At 42.2% G+C, this 19,250-nt stretch overlaps 1 protein-coding gene across 4 annotated transcripts in view; it reads left to right on the top strand.

Annotated features, from left to right (window-relative positions):
* The window catches only part of FBXL7 (F-box and leucine rich repeat protein 7), a 311,069-nt gene extending 297,877 nt beyond the window's left edge, over positions 1-13,192 (top strand). For all 4 annotated transcript variants that reach the window (XM_043540241.1, XM_007065027.4, XM_043540242.1 and 1 more), the window contains one exon: positions 10,019-13,192. In XM_043540241.1, the coding sequence (XP_043396176.1) occupies positions 10,019-10,755 (737 nt within the window). In that variant the 3' untranslated portion in view covers positions 10,756-13,192. The remainder of the gene's footprint in view (positions 1-10,018) is intronic.
* The last annotated feature ends 6,058 nt before the right edge of the window (positions 13,193-19,250 follow it).

The raw sequence follows: 19,250 nt of genomic DNA, 5'->3' as shown, positions 1-19,250 counted from the left end.
CTCCTCAGAATGGCAGTTCACTCACTTTCCACAGGTATAAATGACTCCACCAAGTGTGTGGCCATGGAAAATCAGGCCCGTTAACCTCTCTGATTTTCTTTCACTCTGGGGTTCTGAGTTATAACTGGTGATTTGAATGTTACTGCCCTTCTCCCAGATGAAATCTGTCTCCAGGGTAGCAGGGTGTCTTGGATGGCATTCTTTTGACCTGTGGACGAGCACAGGACTTGACTCCCTGCTGCCCTGCGCATTGTGCAGTTATTTACATTGCTGCTAGTGGATCAGAATAGTAGTGCATTGGGCTCAGTTTGCAAGAGGTTCAGGACAACAAAGAATCAGACCCACACAGCCTATTGGCAATGGCCTTGCTGGAAGCCACACATCCTTTGCAGATACTGAACTGCAGTCTCATAAACTGCTGGAGCAGAGAAAACTTTTAATTATAAAGAGGAAAATATTAAAACTAACTAAGAAATAGTAACAAAGAATCTGTTCCCCACCCCATCCTCAGCCACTACTCCAGTGACACACAGGAGCAGCAACAATCCAGGGGAAAATTTCCCCAGCACAGGAGTTGTCTAGGGCTGGTGAATGCTCCCCCACGCAATCTGCAGGCTCAAGATCTGAGCTGCAAAATCCAAATCCAGATAAAAGCTGTTCCAACGTTTGGGGTTTCTGGATCCCAAAGTTTGGGTGCGGTCCATTATATAGATGAAAGCCTGCTGTGTAATTTGGATTTGGAGCTAGATTTCACTAAGGTTCATGTATATTTTTAATCCACGTAACACTAGCGACTAGCCAGAGGAACTTTGCTTACGGTGGTTAGAAGTGTCTGAGGGCAGGTCTACACTTAAAACATCGCACCGGTGCAGCTGTGCTGCTGCAGCGCTTCACTGAAGATGCCACTATGCCCGGGGGAGAGCTTCTTCCGTCAGTGTAGTTAATCCACCCCCACGAGAGGTAGTAGCTGTGTCCATGGGAGCTTAAATTCATAACTTGGCTAGATGCTAAAAATCATGGACTGAATGGAGAAACTGGATTTATGGCTTGTTACAGCAATCTATAACCCACTAACAACCCCCCAGCTGCTCTCCGTCCCCCCCCCCTTTCCTCTTTATGACTGGAAGGGTGTTAATGGGCCACTTCACCTTGATTGGTCCCTTGAAATATGTCTTAACTACTTATGCTAAACAATCTGTTCAAACCTTGTCTTTAGCTGTGATACTCTGAGTAACTTTCACAGACCTGAAGAGCTCTGTGCAAGCTGGAATGCTTGTCTCTCTCACCAACAGAAGTTGGTCCTATAAAAGATATTACCTCACACACTCTGTCTCTCTCCACAAAGTCCACCAGGATGAAAAATGTGGCTAAAATCCCCTACAAAAATAGAACTAGAAATATAAAATGTGTCAGTCAGGGTTGCTTTGTATTTCATTTAAACATTCATCTGCAAAGCTAAAGTCCTTAACACTCAGCACTGGACTAGTGTGTGTAACGCAGGAAATGGAAGTATCTAGAAACAAAAATGTCTTTTTTCCCCCCAGTGTCCAAACTGAGTTATCCACAAAAGTAAACACAGGCCATGCCCTGGGCCTGGACCCATGAGGTCCTAAGTACTTCACCTGCACCTAACTTCAGTGGAAGCTGAAAGCCGTCAACCTTTATTCAGAGCAGAATTAGGACCATTGATTTCAGTGGGATTTTAACTCACATAAACTAATTAAAGCCAATGAAGTCACATCAGTCTGAGTTCAGAATCAGACCTGATGAATCTTTTACTAGAGGAATGACTTGAGGATTTGGCCTGAATGCCATAGGTACTGAAAAATAAACTGGATTTTAAAATTCTTTCTGAACAATACAGTGCAACTGTATTTTTATAGCATCTTCTTACATACTGTGTACCATACCTTGCATATTTAAATAGAATTACAGTTAAAAATGAAAGCAGAAGGAAAGGAAAACTAGAGTCTATGTAAATATGAGAGGACACTTTCATACTAAATTTAAAAACAGGTGGACTGTTCCAAGTGCCCAGAGTTAGAGATGAAGATTTTCTTGTATCCAAAGAAGTGAAATTGCCAAAGGAGCAGGAAGAGGCTGATACTAAATCAGCCCAAGATATGGGGAAAAGATTGACTGACGGCAGAATTTGGTCTCTTCTCTCTCTTTAGTTACATCAGTATAAAACTGGAGTAGCATCACTGATGTACATGAATTTACACTAGTGCAACTAAGAGTAGAATTTAGACCAAGTTCTAGGAGTTCAGTTGAAATAAGTACGTGAAGAATTGTAATAATGTAATAGCAACACAGGTCAGAGTTTTTTTAATTCTCTGATGCCTAGACATAGTTACAGGCAAGTACACAGATAAATATGTGTAATAACTTTTTTTTTAAATTGATTTTATCTTGGCATTCTCTCTGAAGATTATATAAGGTGGCCATTCTATTATTAAATATTTTAATCATAAAACTCACACACTATCATGGGAACATCCATAAAATGAAAATGTCAGAAAATCTTATGTTGTAGGTTTACATTAACTTTGCAAATATCCTAGAAACCTCACCACTCAGGCATTTTTAAAAATGCCTCCATATGGTTTTGATGGTGACTAGATCAAATTACAAACAGGTGACAGTTTACCAACTTGCTTGAAAGCTCCTTGTAAGATTACATCAATAATCAGTTATACTTGATTTCCATCCAGTACAAATGTTATCTGTATTGGTGAAGAAGCAATTGCCTGTGTGAGCCTACGCTCAACCGGACATTGCTCCAGAAAGAAAAGTTTGTGGAACTCACTATAAAATAACAAGAGTTGGCAACACTGAAGCCAGACGAGCTCTCTCAGGCCCACATGCTCCCATTTTTCTCCCTTTCAGCACACCCTTCACTGGCTCTTATGGGACATCTGCTATTGTGCATGTGTGTGCAAGCACGGTAAACAAGCACCTATGGGAATTTTGAACTTGATGCTTAGACCCCTAAGCCATCAACTCTGGCTACCAAAGTCCTGTATGCAACTGAAGTCACTGGAGCTGCACAAAAGGCTCTTTTATACCACTGATTCAAATCTCTTCATTGTGAACTCAGCCCTTCATATTCTTTAGGTAGATAAACCAAATGCCATGCATTTTAGCCAGGGGGAATCTTATGGGTTGACCTTAAAAGAGGAGGCCCTGTCTACTCTGTATGGACATTAGAGATCAAGTTAAATCTCTACAATTTATGGGAAGTGACGTAGGGAGCCTTAGTTTCTAGAGGTGTGCACCATAAGTGTCTGCACTTCAGTGATCAAATGTGTGTGTAACTGAAATGCTTTGGGAGAAAAAGCATGATACAAATATAAATGTAGTTAACCACTAGTTTCTCTGTATTTATTTTTGTATGGATTGTTACTGCAGGGCATGCTCCCACTCTGACATAAAAATAGCACTCACCACGTGACAATTAAAATATTACATCAATTGGATTAACAATAGACCATCCAAACACTGGGTATAACCAAATAAGACTGGAGCCCAAATATAGCTATTCCTAGTAATTGTTGGGTTAAAAAGAAATGTAGGTGACCAGACCACCTTAGCAGCTTTGGACAAATTTTCTACATTTCTGTCACAGTGGCCTTCTTCCTTATTTACTTGCGTTAATAATCAGGAATTTATCCCTAGGAAATTTCAGAGTTACTCTTTGTTGCAGGTAAGAGCTGAGAATGCTCAGTTCGGACAGCTGTTCCTGAGTGCTGGTTTGAAATCAGACCAAGAGATATATAATAATATAAATAACATAAATATCCTGTATTTTCAATATTTACAAGTCAAACATTTTATTGTGAAATCTGGATATGAGGCAGCTTTATATAGATCTTAATCACATTTAAGGAGTTAACTCAGGAGCAAGCTGGAACAAAATGTTTAATTTTTAAGATGCATACTATTTTGATTGAAAAATCCATTGATAGGAATAAACCCAGATGAAAAGATGGGAGACAGATTTGGACAAAAATTAATTGATCTGGATTAATGGGGCCCTATATCAGAAAGGGGATATACTTTCTTCAAGTTGTGTAGCTCCTAAAGACAATTTTTATAAATTATTGTATAGATGGCATTTGACTCCAGTTAAGAGCAATCATATTTGTGCTTCTAAGAGGCGCTCTGTGAGGGGATGTGGGGAAAGGGAAACATACTTGCACGTGTGGTGGTTGTGACCCTATGACCACTTGCGAGGAAATGAAAGAGATTCTTATGACAAAATGCCAGCTTCCTAGAGATCCCTGGCCCTGCTTACTTAATGCTCCAGTAAAGGAGCCAGTAAAATTAATTTCTTTTTTATTGTTAGCAGCTAGACATTGTATTACACATTATTGGAAAAATGTGACCCTCCCCTGCCTCCTCCGATGGAATGGTGGGAGAGTAAAATATGGATTGTTCTTGTAATGGAAAAGCTTTCATACCAAGTATGTGCACAAGAGGAGAAGCACCAAAAAGAGGATAGGTATTTAGAAATTTGGTCCCCCCTGTTTAGTGTAGTCAGGAGAGGGGGGCTCCTCAGCCAGCAAGCCAGAATCTTGAGCCAGGTTCTTTGAGTATTAACCTGATCCTGAATAAGTAATGTACGAGGTAGTAGGTTAATGTTTTATTGCAACTTTGCTTTAATAATTTTTTTTAAATGCCATTCATCAGACTCCATGGTGAAGCCTTCATAACAAATTGGCCTGATCCTATCACCACTGAATCAAGAGGAAAATTCCAGTTAAATTCAGTGGTGCAAGATTAGTCCAAAGACCAAAGGAAAAGCATGCAATGAATTGGATGTGCAGTCCTGTGCTCAGACCATACGTCTCCTGGCCCAGTGAACTGAGAGCAGAGATTAGAATGCTAGAGTTCCTGGCTCCAGTAGTGACTCCCACTGTAATCTTGGAGAATCCCAGATGCAAATCCCAGTTGACTGGAAAGTCCCTTAAAAGGACACAAAGGAGCCTTAAGGAGCTAGGTGCCCAACCTCTTTAGAGACAGGAGCAGAAGAGGGAGCTACTTTGAACTCATTTTTGAAAACTGACAAACGCTGCGGTTTCCAAAGGAGCCCGAGTTCCCCTACCAATTTTTGTGGCCTTCCAGTCACAGCTTCCTATTTTTAAGATGGTCTTCTTTGCTGTGTTGCTGCATGAAACATCCAGACAAACAGGAGAAATTGTGCATTTGGCAACACTGTGTACAGTCAGTTCCATGGTTTTTCCAGTATAGTGTAAGTAAACAAGGCTGTTTGTGGTAACTGAAAGAGGTTTAATAAAGCGAAGTGAGAGGGAGCTGTTTGACTAATTGTCAGCATAATAGCTAAGATGTAATTGTGTTGTTTAACACGAAACCTTTAGCCTCTTTGGTTTAAATTACCCAGGTGTGAAATGGAGGGTTATAATATTAAACTGACTAGTTTATAACTAGTTTATATTAAACTGACTAGTTATAACATTCGTATGTTTGAATGTCAAACGTTTCAGAATAGCCCTAACCTCTATAGAGGGCTAAACCAATGCTCTTGAACTTTGTGAGTGCTTAAAATCCAGAGCTGGGTTTTGCATCTTCAGCTAGCCTTTGTTTTTGGAGCTGAGGAGCCCACTTCTAAATTAATTTTCAAAGCATTTGTTATATAGGGTACTTGTGAAAGTGCTTCGAAAACAGGATCCCATTATTTCTCCTTCCTCTCGATGGCTGAGTATTATTTTTACCTCCTCTTTGCTGTCAGCCTATGGTGTGTGAAGGGCTGCTTGGCAGTATGCCAAGCTGTGTAATGATCTCGCTGAGTAACTTCACTGTTCAAATGCTTTGCACACTATGGTGTACTTGCTGGCACATGCAAAGGGAGGTGAAATGCATCTACCTAAACAAACCAAATGCAACACGATAGGGCCAGCAATTATCTCAGGTGTTTTTAACTATGTGTGATCTAGTGAATGCACAGCAAGGCCCTCTACGGGAGAGAATGTCAGATCTGCTCTAATGTGTGTCTCCAGGGCTGCCAGGGCCTTGCAGATTGGATCCAAATCTGGATCATACAGAGGTTCAGGTTCATGTACTATGCAAGCACCCTTAAAAATCTCTTATCACCCATAGGAACCAGCCTAGTTCTTCCAGTTGCTGTTTCCCATTTCTCTTTACATCCATTTCAAGTGGGACTAGGTCTGCCCCCTATCATCTGGGGGACAGGTAGCCCGCTACCCGAATATCTGGGCCATCAGGAAACTGCTTCTCCCTTGTGAGTTTCTGGGGGGTCACCAGGAAGAGGCACCCTGATCCAAAAAGGTCATGTGGGAGATGAGGGGAAGAGAAGGGGATTAGCCATGTTTTAGGGTTTGTAGGTGACACCCCAGAGATTGGAGGGGGAGATTGGGCTGTACAAACAATAGCTCTGTGGACAGCTCCTATTCAAGCCACAGTTCCTACCTTCTTCTTCTCATCAATAATCCACACACCACCTTTCTCCCTTTTCTCATGTTTTTATCTTTGCAAGCAGAGTAAGAGCGGATCTCTGCTCCAAGAAGCTTGCAGCCTAAACAGGAGAAGTGCTCTGCAAATGTGCAGCTCTGCATGAGCAGTGTTTAAGAGCTGGGGTCAAATTCTGATCAGCCTCTGTGCAAATGCACAAACGGGAGAGGGCACAAAGAGGTTCCCGTCCCTCTTTAGCCTGCACACAGGGATTGGTGGGATCCTAATGGGGAGCTTCGATGCTTTTCTCTCCTAGAGTCCCTGTGGGACCTAAGTACCTGTAAGGGGACAAGAGTGAGGGAGGCACTAGTAGAGCATTGAGATGCGAGAATGAGCCTTCTTCAAGGCTGATGCAGGACACACACCAGAGTGTGCTGCCTGGGAGCCCCCCGGAGGAATTCTGGTTGTAATGCTCTCCTGGCAGCTCCGACGGCTGCAGTCTCTCTCTGAACCTAATGTGTCTAGCTGGACTCTGATGGACTCTTGGCCAAAATCTAGCCCAAAATATTGAGATTCCTCTGTGATTAAATGCTAGGGGTAGTTGAAAAAAAGGCTTGGGCCTACACATGACATGTGGTGTAGTAACAAGCACGAAAGCTTGGGTGGGTGTGCTGTGTGACATAATGGAGACCGTGGCAGTTTTGGTCACAGTAAATGATCTATCAATAAAACTATGAAAGCCTGGATCTCTTTGACCCAAAAGAAAACCTAATTAATTCAAAGAATTTCACTTCCATATGTTTAGTTCAGCTGTCTCTTTGTTCTTAAGGGCTATTCTTTGGCACTGATAAGATATCAATATTTTAATGTCAAAAACAGGCATCCCTATTAACTATCAGAGTTTTCCACAACATAAATTCTGTAACTCTCAACATCCACTCCTTTAGCAGGCCTCAGATAACTCCAGGAGCTGTTTGAGCTTGACTGCAAACTATTATCCAACATATGCTGGCCAAGGTTCTTTCATTCCACTTGGAAGTTTCTCCTGCATTTTAAATTAGTTACATTTCCTCTATGGAAAAATCTTGCTGTATGAGGGTTTGTTTTTATATCTTTATTATTTGGGACAGAAAAATTGTTACAGACCCAGAAAAATGTCACTTCACTTAAAAAAAAAAAAAAAAAAAAAGTCCTATAATCAATGTGCACTCTTTTCTTCTGGTGAAATCATTCTGAACACCCTTCCCAACAAATATCATATGCTGTAGCCAAAGTAACTAGACAACAAGGAGATGCTGAGCCTGTCAAAACAGTGATCACATGGCCATGTACAGTAAATCCAGCCCTGCGGGGAGACTCAACTTTTCATTTTCATCTCAGAAATGCATTAGTCATTCATATTTCCCTCTTTCTCGAATATTCAACAAGCAGAATTTTCTTCTCCTTCTCTCTGTCTGCAGACCTTCATTCTCACTATCTTAATTTTAAAAATAAATCCTAATCTGTTTGTAAAGAGTCCACATTTATACCACTGTCCTGCAGTCAGATCCGTGCAGACAGACCCTCGTGCTCACGCCAAACTGCACTGACATAAGTGGGGTTCTGCCAGGTTGCCAGCATCCACTTGGGCAGACCCAACTGGAGGAGTAGGCCCTTGTGCCATCTTCTGTTGTCTAGTCTAAGGAATGTTTACATGGCTGAACTCCAGTTGCATTGCCTCCCTTTGGAACTCTCCTTGCAGCCGTCGTGTGTGTGTGTGCGCACACATTTGTTTGTTCTGAGTCTTCCAGATTCGATTGATTGTTCTCATTATAAACCACACCATCATCTGCAGAGACCTGAACCAGAATATCCAAAAGGGAAAAAGGGGTATTGATTTTCTGAGGACACTGTTGACTAATCAAAATGGTTCTCCCTGTCTCAAGATCCTAGGGCTTCCCCAGGTGCTGTGCAGTACTTGCCACTTGCACGTAGTGTGCGATTTCAGTTAAACTTTGCATCTGTTTGACCAAAGCAAAAGTCTAAATCAAAGCTCCTACTGTAAACCTAGTATGATGAGTGCATAAATCAAACAGGCAATTTTTGAGGTTCCTACAGCTCTAATGCCACCTCTGATTTCCCTGTTTTACTTGTTTCATCCTAGCATCTACACTGATTTTCTTGCTTTACTTTTTGTCACACCCCAAAGGGCCTGTGCTACATTGTCCTATCTTCCTTGGCTAAAGACTGTAGAATGGAACAGGCCAGATGTGTCGCTACAGAGTTAATGGGCTTCAGGGTGACACTTGGTGCTTTCTTCCTCTACCCCATCCCTCTCTCAGGGAAGGACCCTGCTGCCTCTGCTGCACTCCTTAGTTCCCCATGACCCCGAGAAGGAGGAAATGGGAGAAATACACCTGTTCATGTCAGGGCTGAAGCTGGTCCCTGGATTGAATTCCTGGTAACTCTGTGTTTGGTCCTGTGGCTGGCTGGCCTGGTGGCTAGTGCTCTGCATTGTTATTATTATTATTATTATTATGGAAAATAAGAAAGAAAAGGTCCTCTGCTTAATATAACATACTTTGAAAGGGAATCACAATGGAGAGGAGAGAAATTAGCATTTGAGTGCTGCATGTGATTTTCCAGATTTTCTGCACATTCAAGGGTCAGGCTGGTTGTGTTGCTTGAATGTAAGATGCCATGACATACACTATAATTGTCATCCAGTTGCTAGATGGGTGTCACTTGCTTACTAGCCCGATTGGCATCAGTAGGGCAGACCATACATTTCTGTTCCCCAAACATTAGCCCATCTGGGCCTGGGGGTTTCCCTTTTGTTTCTTGCGGTGCTTGACAGTAAAATGGCCTCTGATGCTGGATCACCAATTGGGGGCACGTCTACACTGCCCCACAGTTTGGACTCTGGGGGTGTGAATAGTCGTCTGCACCAAAGTGCTGTGCTCTCGCTCCCCCATGTTGCACTGTGGCGCAAACGAAGAGGTTCCTAGCTTGTGTTAACATCTCCCTGTCAGAAAAGGGCTACATTAATGTAACCTAGAGACCTTTTAATTTGCACCTGCAGCATCCAGAGGGGAGCGATACAGTGCAGCACTTCAGTGCACACTGGTATTCACGTTTGTAGTTTGAACTGCGGGGCAGCATAGACATGCCCTAAGTAAATCAGCGGTGACATCGCCACAGCCCAGAGAACAGTGTGCGCTGATGTACTTGTGGTCCCCATGTTGTCCAAAACCATTACTGGATTTGTGCTGGGGTAACAGAGTTCAGAATCTGTCCCTTCATAAAGAAATTGAGGGCCATGATCTGACCTAATTTGGGACATGGAAAAACCACACTTCTGTGGTTCTGATGTTGTTTAGATTACTGGAGTAACTTTACTGACTTCAGTGGAGTTATTTAAGATGAATGGCTGCTGTGGCAGAACCTGGACTAGTGTCTGTTTCATCAGAGTACTTTCTGGGATCTGGCAGCACTGAGATGCCTGCATAACTACCCGTGTGTTGAGGTCTGCAGTTACACGCCAACCTCCCCCATCCTGCCAGAGGAGTTGCTTTGCAACTTATTAACATTGTGTTTTTCCATGTAGGCTGTTCCAAAGTGACATGCATTAGTTTGACCCGCGAAGCCTCCATCAAGCTGTCCCCGTTACATGGCAAACAGATCTCTATCCGCTACCTGGACATGACAGACTGTTTTGTGCTTGAGGACGAAGGCCTGCACACCATCGCCGCACACTGCACTCAGCTGACTCATCTGTACCTGCGCCGCTGCGTCCGCATCACTGATGAAGGCCTCCGTTACCTAATGATTTACTGCACATCCATCAAGGAGCTGAGCGTGAGCGACTGCCGTTTCGTCAGCGACTTCGGCATGCGGGAGATCGCCAAGTTGGAGTCGCGTCTGCGGTACCTCAGCATCGCACACTGCGGTCGCATCACAGACGTGGGCATCCGTTACATTGCCAAGTACTGCAGCAAACTGCGCTACCTCAATGCGCGGGGCTGCGAGGGCATCACGGACCACGGCGTGGAGTACCTCGCCAAAAATTGCACAAAACTCAAATCGCTGGATATTGGCAAGTGCCCACTGGTCTCAGACACCGGCCTGGAGTTTCTGGCCCTGAACTGCTTCAACTTGAAGCGCCTGAGCCTGAAGTCATGTGAGAGCATCACAGGCCAGGGCCTACAGATCGTAGCTGCGAACTGCTTTGACCTGCAGATGCTGAACGTGCAGGACTGTGAGGTTTCCGTGGACGCTCTGCGTTTTGTTAAACGCCATTGCAAGCGCTGTATTATTGAGCACACCAACCCCGCTTTTTTCTGAAAGGACACTCTGCACCTGTTGATTAAAAACATTGATGTATAAACACACCCTCCCACAAACAGTACCTAGCTCTTCTCTCTATGGTCGTGGGAGTCAGCTTTCTTGTATGGTGCTGGTGAGGTTTGTTTTTTAAAAAGAATATTTTTTTGTTTTAAACTATCACTTTGTTATTTGATTGTGTCTCTGCGGAGATGCTTCCTTAACCTAAAAGCAGTGAGTACTCCACAGCACCATGGCAGTGCTATGCCCCTGGTAATCCAGACCCTTTCCTCGCCTGAACTAGCTCTCCAAGGGGAATAGCACATAATCACTCCCTTTGCGGTGCAACTTGAGCAGCATTCAGTCTGAGCTCCAGCTGTGTTCATGACGCTGCAGGGGCACTATTTTTCTCGAAACCCACCCCCCAAATTCCTCCAACATGGCTGATGCAACACCACCTTGTCTAAGTAGCATCTTCTTGGAAGTCCCTTAACCATGTTCCAGCAATCCCCAGGGCAGTATTGGGTGGGATTTTCAAATACGTTCGATGTTGGCCTAGCTCTGCTCCCATTGACTTAAAGTCGATAAAGTCAATGGGAGCAGAGTTAGCGAGCACCGAGGGCATTTGAAAATCCTACCCATCCTGGGATACCTCGTCAACAGCTTATATGTGGATCACTAATGTGTTAACCTACTACTCCCGCTAATCCAGCACGGGCCTTTTCTGTTGGCTTGGAAGCATCCTTTGCTAGTACTGGGCACCTTTGGGTCCACTAAGCAGTGTCACTAGCACTTGAGTGGAAGGAACATTTTTAAGAAATGTAGGAAGCAGCAGATACTCCTTTCCAGGCCACTAAGGGGAAAATTCAACGTTTTACTTAGCTGCAAATTGGTCTGAGAAATCCCATTTTGTTACTACTGTGAATTAAGATACTGCAGCAGCACTCCGGGGATTAGGGAAGTGTCTCAGAGTGGGTCATACAAGGGCAAACCTATGAAAGTCCCAGTAGTTGGGCTGTCTCACAGTAACCCTTGTTGTTGCCGCAGAGCATGTTTTAATTCCTTTATCGGTAAAAGGAGCCTTTGCAACTGAGACTCCTTTTAAGTAAAAGGAATGTTTAGGCATTTATACACAGAAGCACGTACATTTTCTAGGGCCTTCGTATTTAAAGGATGGATAGTAGATTTCAAGGCTTGGAATTCATTACCCTGATATCAGATCACATCTTTGGGAAAGAGGGATTTGGAATGGTATCCATATTAGAATTGGATTCTGTGCAGCCATGACAGCACATTCCTTTCAACTGAAGAAATGGCCGTTGTTGAGCAAAAAATTGCATATCAGTACTGCCCCATATGGTTGAAGATTGTTACTCTAACAGGTGTTACTGTTATAGCTGCTCTCTCTTGCCAGTGCAATCAATGTTGAGGCTTCTCCCTGCTTGTTGTCCCCTTCTTTCCCTGAGCAGGTGATCATTTCATGGTAACTTCCATCACAGTCTTCTGGCAACTACTTTCCCACTTATTTCTGGCAAGAACCTTCCAGTCCTTAGATCTGAAAGCCAGACTCATTAGAAGTGATGATATTTTCAGGCAGGCCCCCTACACATGATTGACAACTGGTTCATATGTTAGGCTCAATCACTGTAAATGTCTCTGCTAGAGAGATGTGGGAAGGAAAACGCTCTGTCTGGTTTTCAAAGAACAGTAGCTGCATCGTCTCCAGACAACATTAACAATGTCACTGAGATGAAGTGAAAATCCATGGGTTTAAGAACATACATAATCACTGAGGAAATAATCTGTAGCCACACTCACACAATGTATAAAAGGCAAAGCTGGCAGGATGTGTTCTACTTCTGAGAAAAGATCTTTAGCCTGTACATATTGCTTCTCCGTTTGTCAGTTTGTGTATTTTTTCACTTGCGGAATATTGTGGTCTCATGGGCAAACTCATTAAGCAGCCTTCAGTTCCCTCTGAATTAAATAACACTGTCCAAAAGAGACAAGGGGTAGGAGCCAAAATAATTGTGGGGAAAAGCTCTTACAGCTCCTCATTACCACTGTGTCACTAATCGGTGTATGTTAGGGAGTGGTGCCATTTTATGTCAACTAACATCAGGTTAGCTTCCTTTTTTCACAAAGCTGATTTCTCAGGAGGTTGCAGAGTGGATTTTATCCCAGCTAGTGATTCTCTTCACTGTCCCCAAGGAGAGTTAAGCTGTTGAATCCATTCTCAAGGTTGGTGTGAATTTGGCTGAGCCATTGGCACTCGAGGTCTCACTAGTGACATTTAAGTGTTTATAACAAGTTGCTACCTTTCTGCCTTGGCTAAATGGAATGAACACTGCTACATGGTTGTTAAAGATTCTGATGTCTTCAATTGGCCTGTACTGTGTGAATCTCACTATAAAGCCTTAATTTACTACCAAGAAATAAAGCAATATATTGGTAACTGACGAATACGGATGGTCATTTGAGCTAATCAGTTAACTTCTGGCTGAGCATGGGGAGAGAGGCTTAAGATATTCCCAAAGTTTAGTTTTCTTCGGTTCATTAGTATGTGAGTGGACGTTTCATTAATAGCTCACTGTCAATTATAATTCAGGATTTCCTCCAGAAAATATTACAAGAGACTGTAGTAATGGCCTAGCATATCTGTTTATAATGTGTCTTCGCTCACTTGATCTGACTTGATCTCAAAATGTAGCTGGTGATTGGTAAAGTATGTGAAACAAATACTAGTATATCATCACATTAACAAGAAATTCTTGAAGGTACCTTCATTAGTTTAAAACCCAGCTTAATGTTCACTTGGTCTTAAAAAATAAAGAGAATAAGAATATAGAGCAGTTGTATGATATGAGTAACTGTTTTCCATTGACTGTACAGTTCTACCAAGGGTCAGGCTCAATACCGATACATAATAACTATTATTCTTTACACTTCACAAAGCCACGGATGTTCTGAGAAGTCCATTGTTCTGGATGTGTATGGAAGATGAATGAAGACTTGCATCCTTAGTCTCACATTTTAAAATAATCAATCTCAAGTGGCCCTGATCTGAAGTGCTATTTCGTTGTGAAGCTACAGTTGATTTCAAGAAAATTTCAGTGTAATTTGTTGATACTGTTTGTTGCCTTATCGTCTAATCCCCGTCACAGGTGTAATGGTCCTGCTGCAAACAGGTGCACCAAAAGCGAGGGAGTGAGTTTAGTATATGCGAGGGAGTGAGTTTGGGTGTGGAGGAGGGGTGTATGTTTGTGTGTGCATGCTGTCTTTGTTCCAGATTCAGATTTGATGGAGATTATACATTTTGAAATGAATTCAGATAAAAGATTCTTTAGTCATAAAGTTCAGATCCAGATGTTGAACACAAGATACCTAACTAGCTGGACCACTGATCTGATTCAGTATGGCAGCTCCAATTTCTGACAATGGCCACCAGATGGTTCAGAAGAAAGGGCAAGAAACTCCATAATGGTCAGTTGTGGAACAACCTACCTGGAGGAAAGTTTCTTCCATCTTCTTATGCTTATTGGGGATGTGTGTAACCTTTTTTCAGCTAACCCCATTTTAGACAGCGGCTTCCTACAAACCACATATTCTGGCTCAAACCAATGATCTGCATTTAGATGCACTTTTCCTATCTCTAGAATTAAGTAAAACCAAAATTATTTCCCTTAGTCGGAATGGGGAATTGGTATGAAGTTCAACATTTTTGTCTTTGCAGGTTATACTCACTTGGCCTACTACAAAATGTAAAACAGCTTCCCATGGGAATCTTGAAGCAGGATCAGGATCCAAGATTTCAACCTTTCAACAGTGGCTTTTGAAAAATTCTGAATTTTGTCTTTACACTGGAGAATCAAAAAGTTAATAAAAAGGAGTTAATTTTGCCAACATTGTGCTTGCAGTATATCAAAACTCATATGAAAAGGAACATGTCAGTCACTTATGAGAAGTACAGGTTGGTCAACGCTGTAGACCAAAGTGTAATTAAAAAACATTGGTAGAGCTAGTAGCGCCGCCTATGAAGTTTGCCTGATATTTCCCATTATAAGACCCTGTTTTCAGTGGTTATAGCTTTGCCAGACTAACTATTTGGGCTGAAATTTTCCATGCTAGATGTCTGCCTCAGGCTGATTTTTGGGGGGAAAATTTCAATCTAAACAATTCAGCCACATCCCAGAACAAGGCTAGGAAAGAACATATTTTGCCTTCCCTGGGCATGCTCAGCCCTCTCACAGCTCTTAGTGTTGACCAGACTGTACATGTGCCATTCCCACAGAGTGAGTGGGCATATTCCTATGCAGGGCTATGGGGCAAAGTTGGACTTTCCCTGTAATTGCTGCTCCTAGCTGCTGTGTGTGCTGGAGTGGGGCTGGGCACTCAATGACCACACCCCCTTGTCCCCCCAGAACTCAAGCAGCATGGAGGACGAAACCATCTGATTTGAATACAGAGGGGACAAAAGTCAGAGCACAGGGAGGGAAAGGAGTAGATTGGGACAAGGAGTCTGGAGAGACTGGGACTGAGAGAGTAGGTGTCATAAATATAAAAGGAAGGGTAACAACCTTCCTGTATACAGTACTATAAAATCCCTCCTGGCCAGAGGCACAAAATCCTTTTACCTGTAAAGGGTTAAGAAGCTCAGGTAACCTGGCTGGCACCTGACCAAAAGGACCAATAAGGGGACAAGATACTTTCAAATCTGGGGGGGGGGGGATGGGAAGTTTTTGTCTGTCTGTTGTGTGTGCTTGCCAGACACAGATCAAGGAAGCAAGCAATCCAACTCCATTAGAATTAGTAAGTACTAGCAAGGGAATGTGTTAGCTTATTTTTGTTTTGGCTTGTGATTTTCTCTGTGCTGAGAGGAAGGTGTATTCCGGGTGGGGAGGGGGGTTGTAACTTTAAAGTTTGGTCCAGAGGGAAATCTTCTGTGTTTTTGAATCTTTTGTTACCCTGTAAAGTTATTTTCCATCCTCATTGCACAGAGGTGATTTTTACCTTATTTTTTTTTAAATAAAATCCTTCTTTTAAGAACCTGACTGATTTCTCTATTGTCCTAAGACCAAGGGGTTTGGGTCTGTGATCACTTTGTAACCAATTGGTTAGGATATTATTCTCAAGCCTCCCCAGGAAAGGGGGTGTAAGGGCTTGGGGGCATATTTTGGGGGAATAGAAACTCCAAGTGGTCTTTTCCCTGATTCTTTGTTAAATCACTTGATGTTACTCTCCAAGGGCAAAGAATTTGTGCCTTGAGGAAATTTTAACCTAAGCTGTTAGAAATAAGCTTAGGGGGTCTTTCATGCGGGTCCCCACATCTGTACCCTAGAGTTCAGAGTGGGGAGGGAAACCTAACAGTAGGGTAGACAAATTGTGACTGGAAGTTGGAGGGAAAAACTGGGGCTTGTCGGGAAAGGAGAATGGGATTGGGAGCCAGGGGAGGGTAGGACTGGTTGGGCAAGGAGACTGGGACTGGGAGCTAATTGGCTTAGGGGAGAATGGTGGGGATTCCTGTGGGGAAAAATAGTATGTGATCATGGAATTAAGGGCTGTATCCAAATGAATATGTAAATTACATGCCTTAAATTACACTGAAACGTTCTTGAAATAAATTGCAACCCCCAAGGGGGATGAATTCAGGTTGTACAGCCAGCCTTACTTCAGGCACTTCCTGGCTTTGGAGTGCTGGACTATGGAACCTGAATGTTCTTTTGACACGGCTTTTTTGTGTTCTATATTAGTAACTCCAGAACAACTACAGCAATGGCCAGCAGCAACACAACTGTCCGCAAATGCCTTGCCTATGTTAGTCCTAGCGGAGGTTCTGCCAAGTTATGATGGAGAGAGAGACACTTTGAGTCTGTTCAGCTCCTGCCTTCTCTGATCAGATTAACTCAGTTGACAATCATAAATGGCAGTGCATTCTTGTTGCCAGAGGTCTCAGTCCAGCTCACAGCTATCCACATCCCCAAACCCACAAAAGCTGCTGTCCAGCCATCATAGGATACTGACCAAAAGTCATTAGCCTCCACAGAAGTAAGCCATGTTTTAAATTGGGGATGACCGAGGTGTAAAAATCTCCTTAAATAGTTGCTAGGGTAACATATGAAGTTCTGGAATTATGGTGGGCAAATGTATTCCTCCTGGGCACTCTCAGCAATATAACTTTATATTCCAAAGAAGAAAATGGCCATCTTGCATTTAATAGATACATTTACTGCCAGTAAAAAGATTTTTTTTCTGAATTATTTGTCTTCAACAGTCAATATACCTTCTGAGCCTGATTCTCTTTGTTGACTTCAGTGAAGTTATAACTGATTTACACTTGTGTAAATGAGATGCTACAAGGAAAACGTGACAGTAAAATCAGGCCGATAAAGGAGCATATTTGTTTTTGCAGCTCATTTCAGCCATATCAACTTAAACATTTTGCAATGGGGCCAGAATCAACACCGCTTCAATTTTGACTCTGACTGGCTGAAGAAAATCAGAGGCCATTTTTGAAGGGATAATCAAAGGCAGGTTCAAATTACTGCCAGATAATACGCATCTGAATTCCAACTTGAACTAAAGAAAAATATTTATTTGACTGAATAATAGCACTATAGCCATGAAATAAAATGTTCCCTATAAAATAGCTCAGATATTTGTTTTCATGCTCCCCTGCGGTATAGTAGCTGTATTCTCTGGAGCAATTTTCTCCGGCCTGTTTTTTTGTCTTCAGTAATGGTGGGTCATTTCCCCTGTCCTCTGGATGCTTGTCGTTTTTGATTTATACTGTTAATGGAATTTTTTTTCCAAATGGACTCCGCTAATACAGATTTTAAAAATATTATGATTGTAACAATCCAGTTGGCCACAGTTTCTCCACATTAAGCCGTTAAAACTACAAGTTACCAAACAGCCACAGCAGAGGTTTGGAGACCAGAAAGTTGTTTTTTCTAAAAAATAAATAAAAACAAAGCTATTAAAAATAACCCCCTTCCTCATAATGAAGAACAGAAATGATAGCCGTTATTTCAAATACGGTATTTATATGCACTGTGTTGGCAATGATTCGTTTTCCTCCAGTTTTTGAAAGAAACTACATACTGAAGACTCACACTGATACAAACGGATGTGATGGGAAACATAAACAATAGAAAGACAAGCAAAAGCACTCGTGCCAAAGGGAAATGTGTATATTTAACAAGCTCTTCTTGCATAGTCTGATGTTCCACTCCCCCTCATCCCACCCCAAAAAAGTCAAATGTTTAGTGGAAAGCAAATATTGCTGTGCTTGACTGTTTTTCTTTGTTCTAGGTTCATTATTTCCTGTATGTACCTGTTAATACAATTGCTTCTGCAGTTAAATGATAAAGATCGAATCTTTGGCTAGATAAATTACCGGTTGAGAAGCAGAGCTGGCTAATTAGTGACTTTTAATTTCTTCTTTTTACTGTGTTTTCAGATGTTATGCCCCCCATTCATCTATAGCATAATTGAGACCCTTCACTGGAGGACTGCTGTTACAATAACAGTACATTTAGTTGTTTTCTGATTATTAACATTTATATTATGTTAGCACCTAGGAGCTTCAAACAGAATCACACAACACTCAGCAGCGTGGAAACAGAGAAATACAGATCTGTCTGGACTTGAACAAACTGGAAGCTGTTCATGTCTTGTTAGTTTATTATAACTTAATATTTTGTTTTGTAAACTTGTTACTTAAAAAACAAAAAGAGTTGTCACAAACCACCTCTCCCCTCCCCATCATCCAGGTGCCCCAGGCAGTTTGATACCCTGTGAGCATATCAATGTGCACGCCTTCCATCCTCTCCACTCCATAAAAATAGATGGATGATGGGGCCATAGTCAGTTAGACAGAGGTTGTGCTGCTGAAAGCATCTATAGGCACTCTACTGTGAAAGGTAAGTGGTAAAGTTTACAAAGAAAAAATGAATTGTTTACAGAATTTTAAATGGTACTTTCCTTTCCTATATGGATTGGGTTGTTTCACTGAATGTGTGTATTCCCATAGTGCAGTGAAACAAGCATCATTTTGAGATATGCTGCTCAACTTAATTTTCTCACTTTTAAGCATTAGTCTGATAACATTTCAGTTCCTTTTGATTAGCTTGCTGAGGTTGAACCTTGCTGAGGTTTCTCACCCTGGGTACATCTACAGTACACCGATAACTTCTGTGCTGCAGCAAACACATCATTATACCTTTACAAAGGGCTATTTGTAAAGTAACTTTTTACTTAAACCCAGTTGAACCTGAAAAGGGAGATGAGCAATGAGGTGGCCAAATTTTTTCAGTTGTCATTAACCTAAACAACACGCACCTGTCTTTTCTGGTGATTAATATTTTAATCAGCTGGGAGGAGCCATGTCTTTAAACACTCCTCGCACAGAATTCCTCTAGTGAGCGTGCACACACACACACCCCCTCCCACACACACCTCTGTGTTAGCTGCTGTAGATTTTCAACATAGCAAAAAGTTGAGGATCTGGACCATTA

This window comes from Chelonia mydas, chromosome 2 (assembly GCF_015237465.2).
Source record: "Chelonia mydas isolate rCheMyd1 chromosome 2, rCheMyd1.pri.v2, whole genome shotgun sequence".
NCBI lineage: Eukaryota > Metazoa > Chordata > Testudines > Cheloniidae > Chelonia > Chelonia mydas.
This window is presented reverse-complemented; position numbering and strand designations above follow the sequence as displayed.